We start from the raw sequence: 23,729 nt of genomic DNA on the forward strand, positions 1-23,729 counted from the left end.
CCTAAGCCCCTTCTCCAAACATCATCAGCGTCCAACCTTAAGACTTAGGTTTCTAGCAAGGAAACTTCTGGGGGACATACTCTAAAGATAGCTCTAGGGAAGGCCAGGGAAGAGGCTCCTGCTCTCTGGCAGCTTAAAGGCTCACACTGAGACACGTCGGTTGTGTCGGTTTCATTTCTGTTGTAGCAGTAAAATATTCTGACAAAAAGCAGCTTAGAGGAGCTTGTTGTGAGTTTATTTCAGTTGACTTCAGGACTTGGTCCTCCATTGCAGGGAAGTCTTGGTTGGTAGCTAAAGATGGAAAGCATGCATTCTTAGTGTGCGGCTCACCTTCTCCACCCACACAGCCCACAAACCAGGGGACAGAGGAGCCTGGTTCCAGATTGGGTCTTCCCACATCAAGAAAGGCAGTGAAGACAGTGCCCAGAAACACGCTCAAAGGCCAGCTTGATCTAGGCAGTCCTTCATTGAGACTTTCTCCCCAGTTTAATCCAGGTTTTTATGAAGTTGTAATAAAACTAACCATCACACAGGAACATTAGGGGCTTAAATGCAAGAATCTTCCTTGTGGGAATGGTGGGGGCTGGAATGACAGTCTTGAGGTAGTAACTGAAGAGTGTGTGTGTGTGTGTGTGTGTGTGGTGTGTGTGTGTGTGTGTGTGGTATGTGGTGTGTGTGGTATGTGGTGTGTGTGGTATGTGGTGTGTGTGGTATGGTGTATGTGTGGTATGTATATTAGTGTGTGTGTGGTGTGTGTATATGTAGTGTGTGGGGGGGGTATGGTATGTGTGTGTATGTATGTGTGTGTGGTGTAGTGTGTGTGGTGGGTGTTTATGTGTGTGGTGTATATGTGGTGTGTGTGGTGTTTGTGGTGTGTATGGGGTGTGTGGGTGGGTGTGGGGTGTGTGTATGTGGTGTGTGTATTGTGTGTGTGTGTGCCGGTGTGGGTGTATTTACTGGTACATGCACTTGTGAACGCCAGATGTTGACATCAGGGTGTCTTCTTCAGGTAATTCTCCACTCTAGTTTTTTAGAGCTCCTCATTTATTTTGGCCAGAGTGGCTGACCAGGAAAACCCAGAGGTTTGCCTGCCTCTGCCTCCCTAATGCTGTTAGAAACAAGCATGCACCACCCACCCAGCTTTTATACATGGCTCTGTGATTTAAGCTCAGATCCTCGTACTACAGAGGTCTGTACTTTATCAGCTGAGCCACCTCCCTGGTCCTCTCTTTAACAAGGGTTATAAGCATGGCTGGTGCTTTCTCCAAAGGAAAACATGCGGGAAGTCTCCCATCTGTGTTCTGGGAAGTACCCTGAATAGACTTGGGGAAGCCTTGAAGCTAGAGATAATCAACACAGAGTAAAGGAAGGTGGGAGGCCAGGCAAGGGCTGGGCTGTGGGTGCATGGAGGTGCAGCACTCATGGTGGGCAGCGGTATGGTCTGGGGTTCTGTTTTTCTCCACCCAGCTCCTCTGTGGAACTAAGTGCCAGGGTTCATCACTGACATCCGCATGGAGAAGTTTCTTGGTGATTGGTCACCAAACCTTCTACCTACAGCCTCAGGTTCCTTCACCCAGCCCTTTCCCTTCCTACTGCCTCTTTCCTTTCTCCCTTCCCTCCTCATTGTTGGCTCCTACAAGTACCTGTGCTCCCCTGGCTCTGTGGCAACCCGCAGCAGTAACTGTGCAGGTGAGCTGCCTGAGTTGGTGGATAAGTGGCCCTATGACTGGGACACAGGACTCAGTAAGTAAAGGCAGTTTTCACCAAACCTAGTGGCCTGAGTTCAGTCCCCAGTGATTGATTCCCTCTGACCTCTAAACATGATTCATAATACACACACACATAAAATAAATAGATAAAACATAATTTAAAAAAAGAATAGGTGGGGGGAAAGTCACCCAATCACTACAGGCAATAGTCTGAGTCCCAGAGCAACTTCCAGCATGTCTCAGGGGAATCTGCTGTAGTATCCAGGTTCCTGTGTCTCATAGCAAAGAACTAGATCAGGGACACATGGTTAGAAATATAAATAGAGCCGGGCGGTGGTGGCGCACGCCTTTAATCCCAGCACTCGGGAGGCAGAGGCAGGCGGATCTCTGTGAGTTCGAGACCAGCCTGGTCTACAAGAGCTAGTTCCAGGACAGGCTACAAAACCACAGAGAAACCCTGTCTCGAAAAAGCAAAAAAAAAAAAAAAAAAAGAAATAGAAATAGAAGGTTGGAGGTGTGGAGCACTAACTGCTCCTCTAAAGGACTCAGGTTCAATTCCCGGCATCCACATGTAGACTCACAACCTGTTCCAGAGGATCTGACACCCAATTCCCGCCTCCATAGGAACCAGGAATGCACATGGTGTAAAGACATATGAAGGCATACACACAAAATAAACATATAAATAAAATTTAAATTATTTTATTTTTAAGATGCATTTTTTTGTTTTGATTTTGGGTTTGATGTTTTTGTTTTTGTTGTTGTTTTGGTTTTGGTTTTGCAAGACAGAGTTTGTCTGTATAACAGGACTGACTATCCTGAACTCATTCCTTAGACCAGGCTGGCCTCAAACTCAGAGAGATCCATCTGGAATTATAGGTGTATGCCACCACTGCCTAGTTTAACATGTACTTTTAAAGAATTTTTTCTTTTCCTTCCGAGATTATCATATAATTACATTATTTCTACCTTCCCTCTCCTGCCCCCAAATCCTCCCATGTACCCCTCCCTCCTTGCTCTCTCTCAAGCTCATGGCCTCTTCTTTCGTTAATAGTTGCATATGTGTTTATGTCTCTTCATATATATATTCCTAAATATAACCGTATCAGACTGTATAATATTACTTTTATGTGTGTTTTCAGGGCTGACCGTTTGGTATTGGATAACCAATTGGATAACGCAGGGAGAACTATTTCTCCCGTCTCAGCATTTCTCAGTAGCCTGTAGTTCTTTGTTTAGGGTTGAGGTCTCCTGAGCTTTACCCTGTCCACTTTGCCTTATCTGTTGTTCTTTGTCTCTGTTCAGCTTATGTTTGGTGCAGTCATATTGATGAGACTTTATGGGTATAGTTTCAGACATTACTAGGAAATACAATACCACAGCAAATTTCTTGATCCCTTAATCCTCTGGTTCTCACAATCTTTACACCTCCTGTTCTGCACTGTTCCCTGAGTTGCATTGTAGATGTATCCATTGGGATTGGGCTCCACGGCTCTGCATTTAGATTGGTTGTAGTTTTCTGGAGTGGTCTCTGTCTCTTGCACTGGGAAGCTTCCTTGATGAAGGATGAAGATTACACTTATATGTGAGTATAAAGACAAATATTTAGAGTGTAATTGGGGATCATGCTAGTTTAGTAAAGTGGTGGTTACAGGCTCTCCTTCCGAGATTCATGACTTCACTAAAACCGAATTATTGGCTAGGTTTCCAATCCCAGGCAAGGTCTCCCTCTTGTTGAATGAGTCGTAGGTCCAATTAGAGAGTCGTTGGTGATCACCAAGGTATGTATGCCATTACCACCCCTAGGGTTATCATGACAAGCTGGTCACTGTTGTAGATTATGGGAGTCATAGTTGGGTAGGACTGTCGGTTACTTCTTCCTTTGGAAGCTTGCATGGCACCTTCTGAGCCCATGAAAGCTAGCCCTCAGAGGGGCCATTCAAGTCAGTTCCCGCTCTGGGTCATCTGGTCCCTGCACCTGAATGCATGATGTGTCTCCAGCAATAGGGACTTACCTTCTACCTCTGGGGACAACAGCAATGGCCTAAAATGTCTTGTGAGTTTCTTGGACAGCCCACATAACAGCTCTAAAAACAGCTGTCTGTGTCTGGCACTGGAATTTTTCCTGTGTTTGGTTCTGGAATTTTTGTTAGTTAGTTTTGGGATCGATCTTGGAGGGATAGTTGTAAATTTTATTTATTTAAACTTTTTTATACAAAACTATGGAGTGCTTCGTGAATTTGTGTGTCACCCTTTCACGGGGGCCATGCTAATCTTCTCCGTATTGTTCCAGTTTTAGCACATGTGCTACCCAAGCGAGCACTTATTTAAACTATATAAGTATTTCTATAACCAGACTTACAGATATTCTAGTGGTTTTTCAGGTAACTCATTAATAGTATGATTTCTTATGATTTTTTTCAAATGTTCTTACTGTTATTTTACCTTCCTCCCTTCTCCTGTGTTTATCTCACTCCCTTCCCTAACCAGAGTCCCCTTTTCCCCATTTCCCTGACCAGATCTCTTGTACCCAACTATTCCTCTGTTCTGTTGCTCTCCCATGCCAGCAATGATCCCTTTCTACTTTCTTGCTTTTTTCAGTTACTCCAGGACATGTGCTCACATCTGAAGATTTGGAGCTGAGCGTCTCCAGTGAGAGAGAATGTGCAGTGTCTGTCCTTCTGGGTCTGGGTCTCCAATGAGAGAGAACGTGCAGTGTCTGTCCTTCTGGGTCTGGGTCTCCAATGAGAGAGAACATGCAGTGTCTGTCCTTCTGGGTCTGGGTCTCCAATGAGAGAGAACATGCAGTGTCTGTCCTTCTGGGTCTGGGTCTCCAATGAGAGAGAGCGTGCAGTGTCTGTCCTTCTGGATCTGGGTCTCCAATGAGAGAGAACATGCAGTGTCTGTCCTTCTGGATCTGGGCTACTCACTCAATATGATCTTTTCTAGTTTCACTCATTCACCTGCAAAGTTCACAATTCTACTTTTCTTTACATAAATAGTATTCCATTGTGCATATGTACCATATTTTCATTATCCACTTGTCAGTAGAAGGACATTTAGGTTGTTTCTATTTCCTATCTTATTGCGCATAGAGCCACAGCGAACATGACTGAACAAGTATCTGTGAAGTAGGATGTCAAGTCCTTCGCTCATATCCAAGCAGTGGGAGAGATCCTTTATCTTTGAGACCTGATATTTTGTCTTCTGCTTGATTCATTTTTACATGAAAGACTTTCTTGGATTTTTGCTTTTCCATATAAAGTTGAGTATTGTTCTTTCAAGGTCTGTGAAGGATTTTGCTGGGGTGTTGATGGGTATTGCATTGAATCTGTAGATTGCTTTTGGTAAGACTGCCATTTTTGCTATGTTAATTCTACTTACCCAAGAGCATGGGAGATCTTTCCACTTTCTGGTGTCTTCTTCCATTTCTTTCTTCAAAGATTTAAAGTTCTTGTCATACAGGTCTTCCATTTGTTTGGTTAGAGTTACTCAGATATTTTACACTATTTGTGGCTATTGTGAAGGGTGATGTTTCTCTGATTTCTTTCTCAGCTCATTTATCATCTGTGTAAAAGAGGGCTACTAATTTTTTTAGTTAATCTTGTATACTGCTATGTTACTGAAGATGTTTATGAGTTGTAGAAGTTCTTTGGTAGAATTTTTGGGGTTGCTTATGTAAACTATTATATCATCAGCAATAAGTGAGAGTTTGACTTCTTCTTTTCCAGTTCGTATCCCCTTGACATCCTTTTGTTGTCTTATTTCTCAAGCTAGAACCTCAAGAACTATATTGCATAGATATGGAAAGAGTGGACAACCTTGTCTTGTTCCTGATTTCAGTGGGATCACTTTGAGTTTCTCTCCATTTAGTTTGATGTTGGTTGTTGGCTTGCTGTATATTGTCTTTATTATGTTTAGGTATATTCCTTGTATCCCTGCTCTCTCCAAGACCTCTATCATGAAGGGATATTGTATTTTGTTGCAGACTTTTTCAGCATCTAATGAGATGATCATGTGGTCTTTTTTTTTTTCAGTTTGTTTATATGGTGGATTACATTGACAGATGTTCATGTGTTGAACCATTCCTGCATCTCTGGGATGATGTCGATTTGATTATGGTGGATGATTTTTCTGATGTGTTCTTGGATTCAGTTTGCCAGTTTAAATTGAGAATTTCATACGTGCATATGTGTTTTTGATCAAGTTCACCCCCAGCTCCCTGCCCTGCACCTCCTTCCATGTCCCACCACCACTTTCCCTCCCACTCCATGTGCTCTTTGTTAGGCACGCTGAGTGCATTTACTGTTGCCCATATGTGGGTAGGTGTGGGGTCATCTACTAGAACATAGGCAACCTATCAGGGGCCATATCCTGGGTGAAAACTGACACCCTCATTCTACAGCCAGCAGTTGCCAACAGCTCTTCAAGTGGGGGTGGGACTTCATGATCTCCTTACTCATCCATCTTATTTATTGTAAAGGTATAAAAAAAGAAGAGCTGACTATAGTTCAGAGCAAGGTCATCTTGCAAACAGGAAATTTATGAAATAACAAATAGCAGATATACCGAATGGATATCTTGGAGGGAACCTGCAAGTGGCTCATAAATTTTGCTCCCTGCTTCCCTCCAGGTTCATAAACCCAACAAGAACAAACAATCCTTCCTTCCTCTGCTGCCCCTGTGTTCCAGAGTCTCAGCTTTTCCCTTAGACCTAAAACTGTCCCTGAAAGGGCTTGGCCCCCAAATCGCCTGCAGATGTTGGCCAAAGACCTCAGGGAACACTCCACCTCCTCTCTGGCATTGAAGTCCTCTTCTTTTCTCCTCCACAGATATTGATGAGTGTCTGAGCCTGCCCGGGACCTGTCTGCCAGGCACCTGTCAGAACTTGGAAGGTTCCTTTCAGTGCATCTGCCCCCCTGGCTTCCAGGTGCAGAGTGGCCATTGCATTGGTGAGTGTTCAACCTCCTACCAGAGTGCAGGTGCACACAGCACAGGACCAAACACAGCTCCATTATTATCAGAACTGTTCTGGAGCTCCTGGTTCGGGCCTTTCTCTCAGAGCTCAGAGAATTCTTTGTGATCACTGTAAAATATACTTGGTTTCATTATCATTGTACTTCAGAAACTCCGTAGAATTCTGGTCCACAAAAATCATGTCATATACTTTAGACTAATTAGTCTAACTTGATCTTAACTAGCTAATTCACCAGGTTAGTCTCATATAATATATGCTAACCCGGACTAGAATGTCTGAGCAGGTGGATTAGCCTATGGGCAGAAATATAAGGAAAGCTCAGTGACCTTGGGGTTTATGGTGACCTTACCTTCCCATCTCCCTCTGCAGATACTGATGAGCCCACTTTAGTGGGACAAACATGTCAGTTTGCTCATTATCTGAATCAGTCTGGCCCAACTGCTGATAATCCAATCTTCCATTTGTACTAACCTTTCACAATCTGGGCCAGTTTGAACTGCCAACATCTATTTTCCACTTAGGCTAGCCTTGTATAACCTGGGCTAACAAGCCATTCTGGCTTCAGCAAATTCACTGTTATGTATAGAATGAACTCATTTAGACCAGTTCAGCCCTGGTATTTTCTAATTTATTCTATCTAGTCTAGCCTGGCACATAAGCTAACTCCAACTAGTATAGGCAGAATATCTCTAGTCTCAATTAACTTTGCCCAGTTTTCAGTCTCTAATGATGACATGACTCGGCAGGTAAAGGCACTAGAGGAAACTGATTCCTGTAGGTTGTCCTCTGGCCGCCACATGTGTACACACAAAATAAATACAAGTATAATAATTGTTGTTTTGGAGGCAAGGTCTCACTGTGTTGCCCTGGCTATCCTGGAACTCTAGATGTAGACCAGACTAGTCTGCAACTTACAGACATCCTCCTGCCTCTGCTTTCTGAGTGCTAAGATTAAAGATGTGCACCACCATGCCCAGCATTTTTTTAGATGAACTTCTGAGTCTGGAGAGGTGGCTCAGCAGAGAGCCTACTGCTCTTGTAGAGGACCAGCACCCCCATCGGGCAGCTGACAACCGCCAGCTCTAGAGAGATCCAGGACCTAAGGCCTCCACAGGCACCGGCACTCACGCACATGCACATGTGCACACACACACACAAACAGGCACACTTTTAAAACACAGAAATAAATTTAAAAGAAGAACTCCTGAACATGACCCCTACTCTGAACATAAAGACCTCCACATACACACTGCCCACCTAGTGGTGACTCCCTCTGCAACCACCAGCCCCCACCCTGCGTACATGCTTAGGAGCACGATGGAGAGCTAAACTCCCTCTGCTTTGCTGGAGATACAGTTACCCCCATCTCAGCTCCCATCCCTGCCTCTGCAGATACTGATGAATGCTTGGAGGAGCCCAGCCTCTGCTTTCTTGGCACCTGTGCCAACAGTCCTGGGACCTTCCAGTGTCTCTGCCCTTCTGGTTTTGTCCTCTCTGACAGTGGACACTACTGTTTTGGTGAGTGTTGTGAGAAATATAAGCAAATGCCTGTCCCAGAGCCTACAGTTCAACTTAGCCAGTATCAACCATGAAGGGAACATAGGGCCCAGTGGTAAATCATACCCCAGCCTGCCAGTAAGAACTCAGGCTGACGGGCTGGAGGCTGAGGGCCTGCCCTACCAGGTCTTCCAACCCTCTGAAAATGATCTTTGTCATTCTAAGAAAACTCTGATTCAAAAGCAATGGGTGGAGTTTGCCTATTCTACCTGACACAAGGGCCACGTTGAAAGTTTGTCAGCAAGATGCATGCACACACACACAAGAAGTGGCTTGAAACACTGCTGGAAAGAATTCCCAGCTCATTCTCATTGGCCCAGAGTGCATCACAGGTTCACTCCCAAGCAATTGGGTCTAGCCAGGTGTATGGCTTATTTGCTTTGGGTGCTAGTAGGAGCAGGGTTGCCCGTTCACTGAGGTTGGGATGAAGAAGATTAGCCAATCAGGTGCAGCGTCCACTATTATCGTCCCCACCTCCCTCTCCGCAGACATTCGCCAGAGTTTTTGCTTCACCCGATTTGAGGCCGGAAAGTGTTCAAATCCCAAAGCTTTCAACACCACGAAGACCCAGTGCTGCTGCAGCAAGAACCCTGCAGAGGGTTGGGGGGACCCCTGTGAACTGTGCCCTCAGAAGGACAGTGGTGAGTCCCACGCACCCTCTCTCCCTCCCTACGCTTTCTCCCTCCTCCATTCTTCCCTCACCCTTCTTAGATACTGGGGACTGTTGTGCTGACACACACCCCCTCCCCGACTCTTCTAATCCCACTTACCATTCTCTTTCCAGTTAATTTTCAGGAGCTCTGTCCCTTTGGCCATGGGGCTGTCCCAGGCCCAGATGGCTCCAGAAAAGGTAAGGCTTTCTTCTGAGTTCTAGGAACCCCTTCCTTCTGTCTCAGCATTGCATGGATCCTCAAGCTTTGGAGTCTACAAGTTGCCCTGGAATCTACTCAGTGACCGGTGGGCAGGCACTATGTCTCAACCCTGTAGATGTGAATGAGTGTTCAGAGAACCCTGGCATCTGCACTGATGGTCCCTGTGTCAACACTGACGGATCCTTCCATTGCAAGTGCCCCTTTGGCTACAGCCTGGACTTCACCAGCATCTCCTGCGTTGGTGGGTAGTAAGGAGCCCTTCACCAACCGCTGCCACTTTCCTCATCCACGCACTCTCCTATCCTACCTTAATTCCTGCAGAGGTGATAAAATATCCTGACAAAAAGCAAAGCAATTTAGGGGCGGGGGGCGGGGGATGACACACACCTTTAATCCCAGCACTTGGGAGGGAGAGGCAGGTGGATCTCTGTGAGTTCAAGGCCAACCTGGTCTACAGAGTGAGTTCCAGTACAGCCAGGGCTACTCAGAGAAAACTTGTCTCAAAAAGAAGAGGGGGCGGGTATTTCAGTTCAAAATTATAGTCCATCATAGTGGGGAAGTCACGGCGAGAACTTCAACTAGTCCCATGATATCCAAAGTCAAGAGCAGAGAGAAATGAATGGGTGCATGCAGGCTTAATTGCATGTGCTTAACTCTATATCACCACTCTCACACAGTTCAGGACACTATGTCTGGGAAAGGAAGCAGTCCACAGTGGGCTGGGTCTTCCCCCCAGACATACCCACAGGCCAACCTGATATAAACAATCCCGTGCTGAGACTCTCTCCCCAGGTGTGTCAAGTTAACATAAAAGTTAAGCCTGCCTTCTCCTTTCCAATTCTCATTCATTTATTCTTTCTTTTTTTAATTTATTAGATTTTTAAAAAAAAAAAAATACCAATCCAAGTTCCCCTTCCCTCCCCTCCTCCCACTCCCTCCACACACCCTTCCACCCCACCCCTACCCAATCCTCAGAGAGGGCAAGGCGCGTTGCTTTGTGGAAGGTCCAAGGCCCTCCCTACCATATCCAGGCTGAGCAAGGTATACATCCGAAGAGAATGGGATCCCAAAAGGCCAGTACATGCAGCCGGGATAAATCCTGGTGCCACTGCCAGTGGCCCCTCAGTCTGCCCCAGCCATGCAACTGTCAACCACATTCAGAGGGACTAGTTTGGTCCTATGCTTGCTCCTTCCCAGTCCTGCTGGAGTTGGTGCTCTCCCATTAGCTCAGGTAGACTGTTTCAGACATTCACTTATTCTTTCATTTGCTCCATATTCTCCCCTTACTCTTTATATAAGGAGACCCCTGTGGGGGAGGTATTTGCCCAAATGTCGTTGGAAGTTTCAAATGCACATGTACTTTGAGGCTTTGAGCCCGGCCCCATTATGATCTGTGACAGTATGATGCTTCCTGAGCGGGATCAGAGCTGTATAACAGGGATTCTCTAGGGCTGATCTGTAGGAGGCACCAGGGGTACCTCAGAGAGAACCTGCCCAGATGAGACCTCTGCTGACCTCCACAGACATTGATGAGTGCTCCCTGAATCCACTGCTCTGTGCTTTCCGCTGCCACAACACTGAGGGCTCCTACCTATGCACCTGCCCAGCTGGCTACACACTGAGGAAGGATGGCGCCATGTGCCAAGGTAGGGTCTGCACAGACTGGCAATGGGAAGGGCTCTCTGGTTCCCCACCATGGATCTTATGACCTCCACTGTGTAGTAACATCACACCAAAACTGGTCCTGACTTCAAACAGATCCAGATGTGGTCTCAGCACTTTGGTTTCCTGTCTTTAAATGGAACTGAGCCCCATAGGGTAGAAGTGAGCAGCAAAGAAGCTCACATAGAAGACAGCTGAACTAGGCCATGAAGTAGACACTTGGTTTTTGAAGGAGACATGGTTTTTTGCTTTTTTGGAGAAGTAGTAGCTTTTTTGCTAATTGACAAAGAACAAAAATATGGGACAAGGATGATGGCTCAGTGACTAAGAGCACTTGCTGTACTAGCATGAGGACTTGAATTCAGACCTAAGCACCCACAGCAAGATCTGGGTGTGGCTACATGAAGGCCTTTATCCCCAGCACTGTAAAGACAGAAGGATCCATGGGGCTTGCTGGCTGCCAGCTTAACTCTAGGTCCAGTAAGACCATCTCAAGTAAAAAAGGCAGAGTGTGACAGAACAGGATATGTGACAGTCTCCTCTGCCCTCTGTGCATGTGCATGGATATGCACATGTGTGTATATAACACACACACACAAATAACAATATATTTGGCTCATGGTTCTGGTGAGGGTCTCCAAGTGGCATCACGATATGGCACAAGACATCACAAAGCAAGACATATAGAGGTGCTAAATCAAGTCTGTTCTTACAACACCACTGGAACCATGATGGGAGACCCATCCTCACGACCTCATCTAATCCTATCACCTCCCAAAGACCCCAACCCTAAATACCAATTCTATAAAGCTTTAGGGTTGTTTGTAGCACATGAACTTCTGCTAGGGTATGGAATCTAGGCTCTTCCCATCTGGAGCCAAGCTGTGGAAGGCATGACCTTGACTTACCCACTATCCCTGGTCATCCAAAGATGTGGATGAGTGTGCAGATGGGTCTCAGGATTGCCACACCCGAGGCATGCTGTGCAAAAACCTCATCGGCACCTATGTCTGTGTCTGCCCGCCTGGCATGCAGCTCCAGCCCTCTGGGGAGGATTGCACAGGTACGTGGGGCGTCTAGGGCCCAGGGAAAGCTACATGGAGGGGAGAATTCAAAGGAAGGGGGCACTTTCAAGGCCAAAGGCAACTGGCTTGGGGACTTTGGCCTCCCCTTCTGGCCTGCTTTATCCCTTCCATCTCAGATGAGGATGAATGTCAGGCCCAGTCCAGCCTCTGTGCCCACGGTCGCTGCATCAACACAGTGGGAAGCTTCCAGTGTCATTGCGATGAGGGTTTCCATCCCAGCCCCACCCTCACTGAGTGCCATGGTGAGTGTAACCAGGAAGAAGCAAGGTGAACAGAGACTTGTGAGGTCTGGGACAGGGATGAGGTCAGGAACACTGAGGAGACAGTAAGTAATTGCTGTACCATTATCAATATAGATGCATGAGCCTACACACACTCTGTAGAAGAGCTAATTCCTCGCTGTCCTCCCTTCCTCCTGTTCTTTCCCATCCACCCCTATGACTCCTGTAACCTTAGAGGCATCAGCCCAGAATGATCTCTCTTTGGGTTTCCCACAACAACCTAAAAACTGAACCCAGCAGAAGACCTTGACAGTACCTTCTATGTTAGGCACCTGTCCATTCCTGTTCGCATCCTCTTCTCTCTTCTTCATGGATAAAGTACATCCCCTAGCTTCCGGCTAGATGATATTTATCTCCTAGATAACCCATTCCCAATTCCCAACACTGTAGCTTACCCTAAAGCCAACTCAGCTTCTTTGCCCCCAAATCTCATCTCAGTGATTGGAATACCCTGCACTGGCTTTCTGGAGTGACCAGTAGAGACTCTTCCAGTCTGTATTTAGCCCTCACTTCCCACCTATCTCTGATCTTATGTATTCTATTTAATTACACTTTGTTATCAGTATCGAGGTTTTGGGGACCATTGTGTATAGGTGTCCCATGGCACATGTGTGGAGGTTGGCTATTTCTTTCTACTTTGTGGATCCTGGGGATCAAACTCAAGTTAGCCATCTCACCAGCCCTGATATTTTTCTCCTCTGTCTCTGTTGTTCTATTCCAAGCATCAGCTCTTCCTATCCCATTCCCCTGCTTCCCTGCTGCCCTTAGTTTTCCTTTCTCACAAAGACACTGCCCTCCATAGAGGCCACCTAACCTTCAAAACCTATCCCAGAGCTAACACTGATATTTGGGGAGGTGGGTAGCTTTTGTCCCAGTCCATTGAAGCAAGTGGCTGTTATCTGACCCATTCAAGGGTGTTTTACAGTGCCCAATGCCAACAGGAAGATGGTCCTCTATACACATATGCCTGACTTCCAGGCACAACACAGAAGAAGATCTTGGGCAAGGCAGTTTTTCACCCACCCTTCCTACCAATTCTCTGCAGATACTCGGCGGGGGCTCTGCTTCTCTGAGGTGCTACAGGCCATGTGCCAGAGTTGGTCAAGCAGTGGTGAGGCTGTACCCAGAGTCGAGTGCTGCTGTGGAGGTGGCCGGGGCTGGGGCCCCCATTGTGAGCTCTGCCCCTTGCCTGGCACCTCTGCCTACAGGAAGCTCTGCCCCCATGGCAAGGGCTACAGCACCGAGGGCCAAGGTAAGTTCTCTTGAGGTCGTGTTGAAGCTATGTGGCTGTGCTACAATGGTGTGAGCTACTCTGTGTGCATTTGCAAGTGTGTGTGTGTGTGTGTGTGTGTGTTCCAATGTGCTAGCAGATACAAGAACAGTGTTTGCCCTGCGCAAGAACTACAATGGCCAAGTGATCAGGCATGGGAAGAGGTGTGTGTGTGTTTCTTGTTTGTGGTGTATACAAACCTGTTCATAGGGAGACCCTATCAGGAGGTATAAGTTCTCTTCACAAGCTTGTTAATGTCTGTGTGTGAGAGCTGTGTACCCTCTGTGTGTGAAAGCTTATTAATGATTATTGTGTTGCTCATGGGCATAGGGGTCACTGGACTTTGTGAAGAGCAGCCCTTCCCATGAACTAGAAAGCTGTGGGGGTGGGGGAGTGAGCCTGTCGTGTGTTAATGAATTCTACCAAGTTTATAAGAGTAAGTACATGACTGCATGCTTATCTGGGAATGGGTGTGAGTCTGTCCACGGTATATCACTAAGTGTGAAATGGTTATCCTGAGTAAACAGTAAAAAGGGTAGGCCCCAGAGAGAAGTGCCTATTCTCAGTGTCCCTGGGGTACTAAGGAGCCATGGATTGGGTGCATGTCCCTGTGACTCAAGATTCTGCATCAGTGTCTGGGTACGTGGCTGTAGTAAGATGTTTATGAGTCCTTCTGAATATGTGTTTTGCTGCTTGGCCCTGAGGATATGTTGCTATTTTGCTGATCAGGCTGAGGCTGAGGTAAATGTGTGTGAGTATGTATGTATGTAAATCTGTGTATGTGTGTATATGTGTGTATGTTTGTATGTGTATGTATATATGTGTGCATGTATGTGTATTTGTGTATGCATGTGTGCATCTGTATGTATGTATACATATCTGTATTATCTGTATATGTTCTATGTATGCATGTATATATTGTGCATCTGTGTATGTGTATATTTATGTATGTGTGTATATGTTTATGTGTGTGTGTATCTGTATGTATGTGTATGCATATGTGTATATATGTATCTGTGTATGTGTGTATGTATGCGTGTGTGTATATATATGTTGTATATGTGTATGTATCTATGTGTATATATGTATGTGTATATGTGTATGTATGTATGTATGTATGTATGTATGTATGTATGTGTATATAAATACTCAGGGGAATGAAGCTCTGTCAGCATGTCCTGCTGGCTCAGGACTGACCCATTGCCTTAGAGTAGCATCCATGTGGTCAGAGTAAAGGAAAGTCCTCTGAAGAGAGGGCTTGTTGGTAGAAAAGAAGGTATTCTTTTTCTTTTTTTAAATTTTATTTTATTCATTTAGTATACAGTATTCTGCCTTCATATATGCCTGCAGGCCAGAAGAGGGCACCAGATCTTATTACAGATGGTTGTGAACCATTATGTGGTTGTTGGGAATTGAACTCAGAACCTCTGGAAGAGCAGTCAGTGCTCTTAACCACTGAGTCATCTCTCCAGCCCAAGAAGGTATTCTTTAAGAGAACAACAGAGTCAGCTAACCGCTGCCCTGCCTTGTTTGTCCCTAGATGTGGATGAATGCCACATGTTTGCTGACCTGTGCCACCATGGCGAGTGTATCAATAGCATTGGTTCCTTCCACTGTGACTGCCAAGCTGGGTATACACCAGATGCCACTGCCACGGCCTGCATGGGTGAGCCAAGTCCCACCCCCACCCTGTACCTTTGGTCTAGTTATACTTCTGCAAAAAGTGTGTCACCCCATTCCAATGGGGACTATCCACTTTGTATCTCTTGGTTTTCATGTACACTCTAAGGAACTCAAAAAACAGACCAGAAGTAAATATTCCATCCTGTCTGGGTCACATTTCCCCCTCCTATTTCCTCCTGTTATTTAATACATCCTAAGATTTTTTTCAGTTACACTGTGTGCCGGGTATTCCTCCAAATCGTGGGCTGCAAACTCTAATCTGAGGGCCAAGTTGAGTTTTGTTGGCATGCAGCCATGCCTGTGTGTTTATTCACCTCCAGTGACTACTTTCCTGATGAAAAGACTGCGCTGGTTAGTTGTGATTACAGCCACACAACCCACTATGTTAGTTTGCTGTTCTGTTGCTGTAATAAAACACCATGACCACATCAACTTATGGAAGAGAGGATTTATTTGGGCTTATACTTCAGAGGAATGAGAGTGTGTCGTGACTGGGAGGCATGGCAGCAAGCAGCAGGTGTGGTGGCAGGTGCAGAAAGCCAACAGGTCACATCTGGAACCACAAGCACAAAGGTCAGAGAGAAAACCAGAAATTGCAGGAGTCTTTACATTCTCAAAGCTCAGCCCTAGTAACACCATTTCTCCATTAAAGTTTCACCTCCTAAGTCTCCCAACAGGACCACCAACTGAGGACCAAGTGTCCAAATACATGAGGCTGTGGGGGACATTCTCACTCAAACCACCACACCCATAAAAGTAAACATTCATCCATCCCTCAGAGCCAAAGGGAATTTTTCCAATACTCACTCCCCTATCAGATGCCAAACTGGGAGCTCCTTAAGCCTCCAGTATAAAATGGTGACTTTGGGGCTGAACAAATGGCTCCCTGGTTTAAAGAACTTACAGAGAACCTGAATTCAGTTTCCAGTATCCACACTGGGTGGCTCCCCAATCTATAACGCTAATTACAGGAAATCCAAGGCCTTCTTCTGGCCTCCAGGCTCCTGCGCTCACATACACACACACACACACACACACACGCTAAATAAAATAACAAAATTTAAGTGGTGTAGTGTTTGCCTATGACCTGCACACATCCTCCTGTCTATTCCTTTAGTTTCATTTTTACTTCTTGTGACAGTAAGAATGTCACTCAGGCCCCCAGGAGCTCTCCCCTAAGCCATGCCCCCAGCCCCTTGGTAGTATATTCTAGAAAGATGCTCTACTACTGAATGATACCTACAACTCCTTTTTAAGGTACTTTTATTATTTAAATTTGTTCCCTAAAATGTTCATAGATGTGTATTATATAGTGATTATCTGCATATTATTTTATAGATTATTAATCACATTCCAATTATACTCACCCCAGCTCTCCTATCTCCTTCCCACCTCTGTTCAACCCCACCTCCTCTTCATAATCCTCTTTCCCACATTTCTTCCTAAAAAACGTTTAAACTATCTTGAGGGGCATCAGAGTTCATGCTTGCAATTCTAGCTCATGGGAGGCTGAGGCAGGAAGTGAGCTTACGGTGAGCTAAAGGCTAGTCTTGGCTGCTTTGTGAGTTCTAGGCTAGCCTCTGCTGCATATTGGAACCCTATCTCTAAAATAAAATAGAGGTTGAAGGGATAGCTTAGCGGTTAAGGGTACCAGCTGCTTGTTTCCCAGCACCCATATGTCAGTTCACAACTGTCTGCGACTCCAGTTCAAGGAGAGCCAGCATTGTTTCCTGACCTTCCAGGCACCTGGCACACAGGAGGTACACACACATACATATGTGCAGGTAAAACATCCACACAAACCCTCACAAAAATATTTTTTTCATTTTAAATAAAAATAGAATTATCATTTTATATGGCTTCTCATCTTTATTACAATGTAACATAGAGTTAAGGCACTGAGCCAGTTCAGCATTGATGTATTAGTCTAATACAGTGTAAGAGCTGTGACGTGTACTGTTTGGGAAAATTGAAGGAAAATAATCTGAATGTTCAGTACAGACACTTTTTCCCCCAAAGTATTTTCTATTGCTGAGTCCACAGAGGTAGGTGGAGTGTGGAGCTCTTTCCTGTCATGTGCAAACATAAATACCTGGGTATGATCCCCAGCACTGCAGAAAAAAAGAAAATAGGGCCATTGAGATGCCTTAGTGGGTAAAGATGCTTGCCACCAAACCTGCCGACCTGAGTTCAAAACCTGGGACCCAAATAATAGAGGCGAGAGCCAACTCCTGCGAGTTGTCCTCTGGCCTCTACATGCACCAAATGTGTGTGCCCTCCTCATATACACATATAGTAAGTAAATGTCATTCAAATTTTAGGGACAGGCATGGTGTCCTGTACCTTTAATCCCAGCACTAAGGAGGCAGAGGCAGGTGAATGTCTGTGAGTTTCAGGTGAGCCTGGGCTACCCAGTGAGCCCTTGTCTCATGAAAATAAACAAAAGAAATAACATTTAATAATAAAAATTAAATAACTTAGGTGGTTCCACAATTTCCGATAAGCAGAATATGAGCAGGGCCCCAGCCTGTGAGGCCCCATCAACCCCTAGACACATCTATGAGATCTCCTCATGCCCTGCCATCCCACCTAGATGTGGACGAGTGCAGCCGTGACCCAAAGCCATGTGCCTTCCTCTGCAAAAACACAGAGGGCTCCTTTCTGTGCGCCTGTCCCCGTGGCTACCTGTTGGAGGAAGATCTCAGGAGCTGCAAAGGTGATGTCCTTCCCTCCCCCAATCCTCCCCGTCCTCTATTGGTCTCAAGGCGCTCTCAGTTGTATAGAGTTGATCCTACCGCAGCCAGGGTATCTCTCTTACCACCCCTCCAGTGACAACAGCACCCTGCTTGGAGCGGCAAGAGTGATCCCAGGCCCCACACCTAAGCCTGAACCCATAAGACCCACTCATAATTATCCCCTGAACCCCTGTCCTTGAGCCATCACCTCTCAAACCTACCCCCTGAACAGCCCCTCAAGCCTCCTCCCCACTCTATACGTACACTCAACCCACCATTGAGTTACCGTCCTCAAACCCCTCTGAGCCCTACCCACTTAGCTAGTCCCTTATGATCCCAGCCTTGAACCCCCTCCTCAAGCTGACCCTTGAATCCTGTACCCTCAGACCCAGCCTCTGAAACTTCCTCTCAAACCACCCTCTAAACCCACCCCATGTCTGCACACCCTCAAGCCTGTCTCCTCAGCACTCTCCCTAAACTCCTCTGAGTACTGTCTCCTTAGCCTTCAAGACCTTCAGCTAAGCTCCACCCTTGAGCACCCCTTGATCCCTGCCCTCTGAACCCTTTGGACCCCCTTTGCTGCAGACCTGGACGAGTGCACCTCCAGGCAACACAACTGCCAGTTCATCTGTGTCAACACCATAGGCGCCTTCGCCTGCCGCTGTCCTCCTGGCTTCACGCAGCACCACCAGGCTTGCTTTGGTGAGTTGTGTTGTCTGCTTCCTACCCCGCTCCCCAACACAACCCTCACAACCCTAGCCTTCACATGTGTGTGATGCAAAACAATGTCAAACGCCCCTCATATGCCAGGCATGGAGGACATGGGGGTGATTAGAATGCAGTCCCTGGATACTTGCATCTTGATGGCATCTAGAACCTTCTTCATTGCCCTAGGGAAATGGGAGGCCTACCCTCAGAAATCCCTCTGGTCTAGGCCCAGGACTTCTCCCCTTGCCCGTGATCCATCCCTGCTGGGTCTCTCCTACTGAGCTTTCCCAAGGTGTTCTCCAAACTCCAGGAGTTTACACAACCACTCTGGAGAAAGTAGTTCAGAAGTCAAAGCCACAGAGCTATGGCCTCTTGTGTCTTCTAGTTCTGAGGGAACTAGAGCGCCCTCTAGTGCCAGCCTAGGCAAAGAGAGTGAGTACTCAGCCCCCCACCCCCCAACCCTCCTGCTAGCACCAGCTGTGGTAAAGATGTTCATAGACTATAAGATTGATGAACAAATGGGCCTGGAACTGACGTGTTAGTCTGTAAAAAGTGCCTGCTGCTCAAGCTATGAGGGCCTGAGTTCAGATCCCCATCACTTGCTTTAAAAGCCAGGCACTTCTGGGTAGGTACAGAAAGTAGGATCCCAGGACCTTGCTGGCCAGTCAGTCCAGTCAAATCAATAAGTTCCAAGTTCAGTGAGAAACTCTCAACAAAAAAGTGGAATGATTGAGCAAGACACCTGATGCCAACCTCACACACAGAAGCAGACACACACACACACACACACACACACTCCAATTTTTTAAAAAATAATAAATGCACTGGGGCTAGGTAAAGAGCTTGCTGTGAAAACACAAGAACACGAGAACTGGAATTCTGATGCCCAAAATCTACGTAAATGCCAGTAAGCACGGCGGCTGCCTGTTATTCCAGACTAGAAAGACTAGAAAGGTGAAGACATGAAATCCTCAGAGTAGCTGGCTAGTAAGACTAACCATATCGGGAAGCTCTCAGTGAACATGTGTGTGTGCGTGCGCGCGCACACACATGTAAACACACATGCATGCATCCACAACACACACAAATGGAAAAACAAAAATTCCAAACGGACACTAGAGATTTCGTGTTGCACAGTTGTAGAGAGGAGAAGCCCAAGGTCCAGGCACCAGCACAGTTGGCTCCCAGTGAGAGCTATTCCATCCCTAGCTTGCAGCCAGACACCTTTTTGCAGCCTCACATGGCCAGGAGTTGGGGTGTTCAGACAGATAGACAGATAGACAGATAGACAAGAGACAGAGCAAGATTCTTGTCTGCTGGCGTCTCTTCTTTTTCTCATTTTCTTATTTTTCTTTTTTTCTTTCTTTCTTTCTTTATTTATTTATTTATTAAAGATTTCTGCCTCCTCCCCACCATCTCTCATTTTCTTTTTAACATTTATTTTTAACTATTCTTAATTTCCTTTTAACATGTATTTTGCATGCAGGTGTGTGTTTGTGTGTCCATGGCGTGTGTGGAGGTCAAAGGACAACTTTCAGACATTAGTTCCTTCCTTCCACCATGGGCTCCAGGAACTCAGCCACTCGGGCTTGGCAGGAAGCACCTTTACCAGCTTAGCCATCTTACCTGTGCCCCTCTTTTTTTTTTTTTTTTTTTTTTTTAAAGATAAACAGTGTCTTGCTGACCTGTAGTTCACCAAACAGCCTAGGCTGGCTGGACACTACTACCAACTTTTTCTTCTCTTCCCTAATAGTGTTTTACTTACGGAGCCATCTTTTCAGCGTGTGCGCGCGCGCGCACACACACACACACACACACAGACCTTTTTGGGCGGTTGGTTTTGTTTTGTTTGAGACTTTACTTTTTTTCTTCTTTCTTTTTCCCAAGACAGGGTTTCTCTGTGTAGCCCTGACCCTCACCCTGAAGACCAGGCTGACCTCAAACTCACAAAGATCTGCCTGCTTCTGCCTCCCATGTTCTGGGATTAAAGGTGTCTGTCACAATTGCCTGGCCTGAGGTCTTACTTATTTTTATTTCATGAGTATGGGTATTTTGCCTGTATGTATGTATGTGTATCACATACATGTAGCACTTGCAGGGGCCATAGATGGAGATTCCCTGGGACTGGAGTTATAGACTGTTGTTATCCACCACGTGGACTTGGGAAATTGAACCAGGGTCCTCTGTAAAAACAGACAAAATGACTCTTGACCACTGGGCCATTTCTCCAGCTCCACCCCTACCTTTGAGACAGTGTCTGTCATTAGGATCTGGAATTAGGGTGAACTGGCTGCCCAGCCTCCAGGGACCACCAGTCTCTGTGGGTGATGACATACCCCACATCTGGTTCTGAAGACGGAACTCAGGTCCTCGTGTGTGCACAGAAAACACTTAATGCCTGAGCTAGCTGCCCAGCCCTTCATTTTACTTTTTGTTTTGAGACAGAGTCTCTCAAAATTAACCTAGCTGACCTTGAACTTGTGATCCTTCTGCCTCCGGATCCTAAGTAACTGAGATTATGGGCCTGTGCAAGCACTTCTGACTGCATATGGGTTTGTTGACTCTTTAAAAACAGTATTGGGGATGTCAGGAGACCTTGTGGTGCTATACAGATTATTAGAAATGGGTTAGTCAAGATATGAGAGTTAGCCAAGAAGAGGCTAGATATAATGGGCCAGGCAGTGTTTAAAAGAATACAATTTGTGTGTTGTTATTTCTGGTGTAAAGCTAACCGTGCGGGAGTCAGGCAGGACTAAAAGCAGGCCTGCCTGCAGCTCACTACAAATGGTGCCCAACATGGATAACTGAATCTACAGAAAGCCTGAGAAAGCTTGGGAAAGAATAGAGTAAAGCATGTTTTCTTGGTAGCAGCAATTTCTCAGGTCTGCTCTGCTTGCTAGAGGCAAGCAAGTGCTCTCATCTAAGAGAGGCTTCCTGCCGGGCGGTGGTGGCGCACGCCTTTAATCCCAGCACTCGGGAGGCAGAGACAGGCGGATCTCTGTGAGCTCGAGACCAGCCTGGTCTACAAGAGCTAGTTCCAGGACAGGCTCCAAAACCACAGAGAAACCCTGTCTCAAAAAAAACCAAAAAAAAAAAAAAAAAAAAAAAAAAGAGAGAGAGGCTTCCTGACTCAGCTTTAGCTGCAAAACCCTGCAGCTCTTAAGAAGTCCTGCCATGAAACACTTAAAGCCACACCCTCAGCCCAGGTAGAAGTTCTGACTCTCGGCTGGAACTTCTTAAACTCCAGCTTGGTGAAGTCCACTGAATTCTCATGCAAAAATGCAAACAAGTAGCTACTTTCTCTGTTATAATGGAGACTAGAGGAGTCAGCAACCCCAGGATGCACAACCTTGAATTTCAAGCAATACACTTTGCATTGAGTACCCACTAACACTGGCTGTGATTCTGTGAGCTAGGAGCTATTCGTTTTGCACAGAGAGGGGGTGACTCCTCTGAAGCCACGCTGTGCAGTGTCAACACTAGCATGGCAGCCCTTCATGTCCACCCCCTAACCACAAAGCAACTCTGCCCATTCTCTGTCCTCTATAGATGATGATGAGTGCTTGGCCCAACCTGGCCTCTGTGGCACCCATGGACACTGCCAGAACACCCCAGGCAGCTTCCTCTGTGAGTGTAATAGAGGCTTCATGCTGGACAGCTCTGGCCACAGCTGTGAAGGTGAAGTAGAGTGTGAGTGGTTCTCAGTCTGGAGGATGACCCCCAAACCACCCACCAATCTTCTCTCTTTCTTTCTCTCTTTCTCTGTGTCTCAGATATAAATGAATGTGACAGACCCCATCACTGCCAGTTTGGCTGCCAAAACGAGCTGGGGGGCTACCGTTGCAACTGTCCCCAAGGCTTCACCCAGCATTCCCAGTGGGCCCAGTGTGTGGGTGAGTGACAATGGCTGGGAGGAAAGCAAGCATGATCCAGGATCTTTCCAGAGCAGACAGCAGGAACCATTTCCCCTGCAGCTGTTATGACAAGCTAGTCCATCTATAAATTAAATGGACCAGCCTAAAAAGTTGTCATTGGACTGCTGACCAAACATGGCATAGGGCTCAAATCCATTTGTTAGAGAGTGGTGGCTTGACTACCTGGAGAAAGTGCAGCATCAAAAGACTGGGGTTGGTTAACAATGTCTACCAACTGTGCAACAGAAAGAATGCTGTGATTGATTAGCAATGTCTGCCACAGGCAGAACAGAAAGATTTGGCAATGGGAAGAAGCATGATGTGGTCGATTAGTCATGTCTGCCCTGAGTACAGAAATGCACCCCAAGACACACATGCTGTTATCTTTGCATCTTTGCCTCATAAATTTCAGAAGCTCTTGAGTTAGTGAGCGTGCCTTCTGTATCACAACTTTCCCCCTTTTTTGCTGCCCCAGGCTCTTCTTTCAACAGCCTCATCTCTATCACTTTCAACATTTCTCCCTTAGTCTTTTTGTCTTTTTTCCTCCCTCTAAACCCTTCCATATACCCCTCCTTTCGTTCTCTCCCAAATCCATGACCTCTCTTTTCATTAGTTGTGTTACAGGCATATATGTGTATGTAGCTTTTATCCTCTACCTTTGTGGAGTCCACTTGCTCTCCCGAGACCTGTGACATCTCCTCAGCTCTTACTTTCACAGCTCTCACAAGATTTGCAGCAAAGGATGGGAGTTGTGAGGGAGAATAATAGACAGGGGATAGAGGAAAACAGTCTGAGGGCTTCTGGCAAGCTTACTGGAGGCTTTGCACAGTAAAGGATACTGTGGTTGATTAGTATTGTTTATTGCGAATACAGAAAGTAGGGGATGAGAGGCTCCTAGTATCATAGACAGAGCCTAAGGATACTGCTCAATTTCTCACAGTACTTACTCCTACCACAGAATGACCTGGCCCCACATGAGAAAGCTTGTTCTAGAATAACCAACCACTTGGGATACAGGGGAGACTTTGAGAAATGCTGTAGAAGTCAAGAGTATAATAGACAGTGGGTGGAGAAAGGCAAATATAGTTCTGGGGGGTTTTGTCCTTTTTTTATTGGTTTCATTAAGCTATACAATTTTTCTCTGCTCCCCTCCCTTTTTCCCCTCCCCTTCTACCCTCTCCCTTGGTCGCCATGCTCCCAATTTACTCAGGAGATCTTGTCGTTTTCTACTTCCCATGTAAATTAGATCTATATATGTCTCTCTTAGGGTCCTCA

At 46.1% G+C, this 23,729-nt stretch overlaps 1 protein-coding gene and 1 non-coding gene across 2 annotated transcripts in view; one reads left to right on the plus strand and one right to left on the minus strand.

Annotated features, from left to right (window-relative positions):
* Fbn3 (fibrillin 3) overlaps positions 1-23,729 on the plus strand; it is a 68,172-nt gene that overhangs the window by 38,876 nt on the left and 5,567 nt on the right. The window contains 16 exon segments of the mRNA XM_057764684.1: positions 6,542-6,661; positions 8,080-8,205; positions 8,733-8,885; positions 9,029-9,094; positions 9,232-9,357; positions 10,416-10,477; positions 10,479-10,515; positions 10,640-10,762; positions 11,710-11,841; positions 11,980-12,105; positions 13,190-13,396; positions 14,955-15,080; positions 17,691-17,813; positions 18,418-18,534; positions 22,090-22,218; positions 22,314-22,433. Of these exon segments, the coding sequence (XP_057620667.1) occupies positions 6,542-6,661; positions 8,080-8,205; positions 8,733-8,885; positions 9,029-9,094; positions 9,232-9,357; positions 10,416-10,477; positions 10,479-10,515; positions 10,640-10,762; positions 11,710-11,841; positions 11,980-12,105; positions 13,190-13,396; positions 14,955-15,080; positions 17,691-17,813; positions 18,418-18,534; positions 22,090-22,218; positions 22,314-22,433 (1,893 nt within the window).
* On the minus strand, positions 3,926-4,032 carry LOC130872349 (U6 spliceosomal RNA). The gene has a single exon (XR_009056950.1). It is a non-coding gene; the product is annotated as a U6 spliceosomal RNA (small nuclear RNA).

Source organism: Chionomys nivalis, chromosome 3 (assembly GCF_950005125.1).
Source record: "Chionomys nivalis chromosome 3, mChiNiv1.1, whole genome shotgun sequence".
Taxonomy (NCBI): domain Eukaryota; kingdom Metazoa; phylum Chordata; class Mammalia; order Rodentia; family Cricetidae; genus Chionomys; species Chionomys nivalis.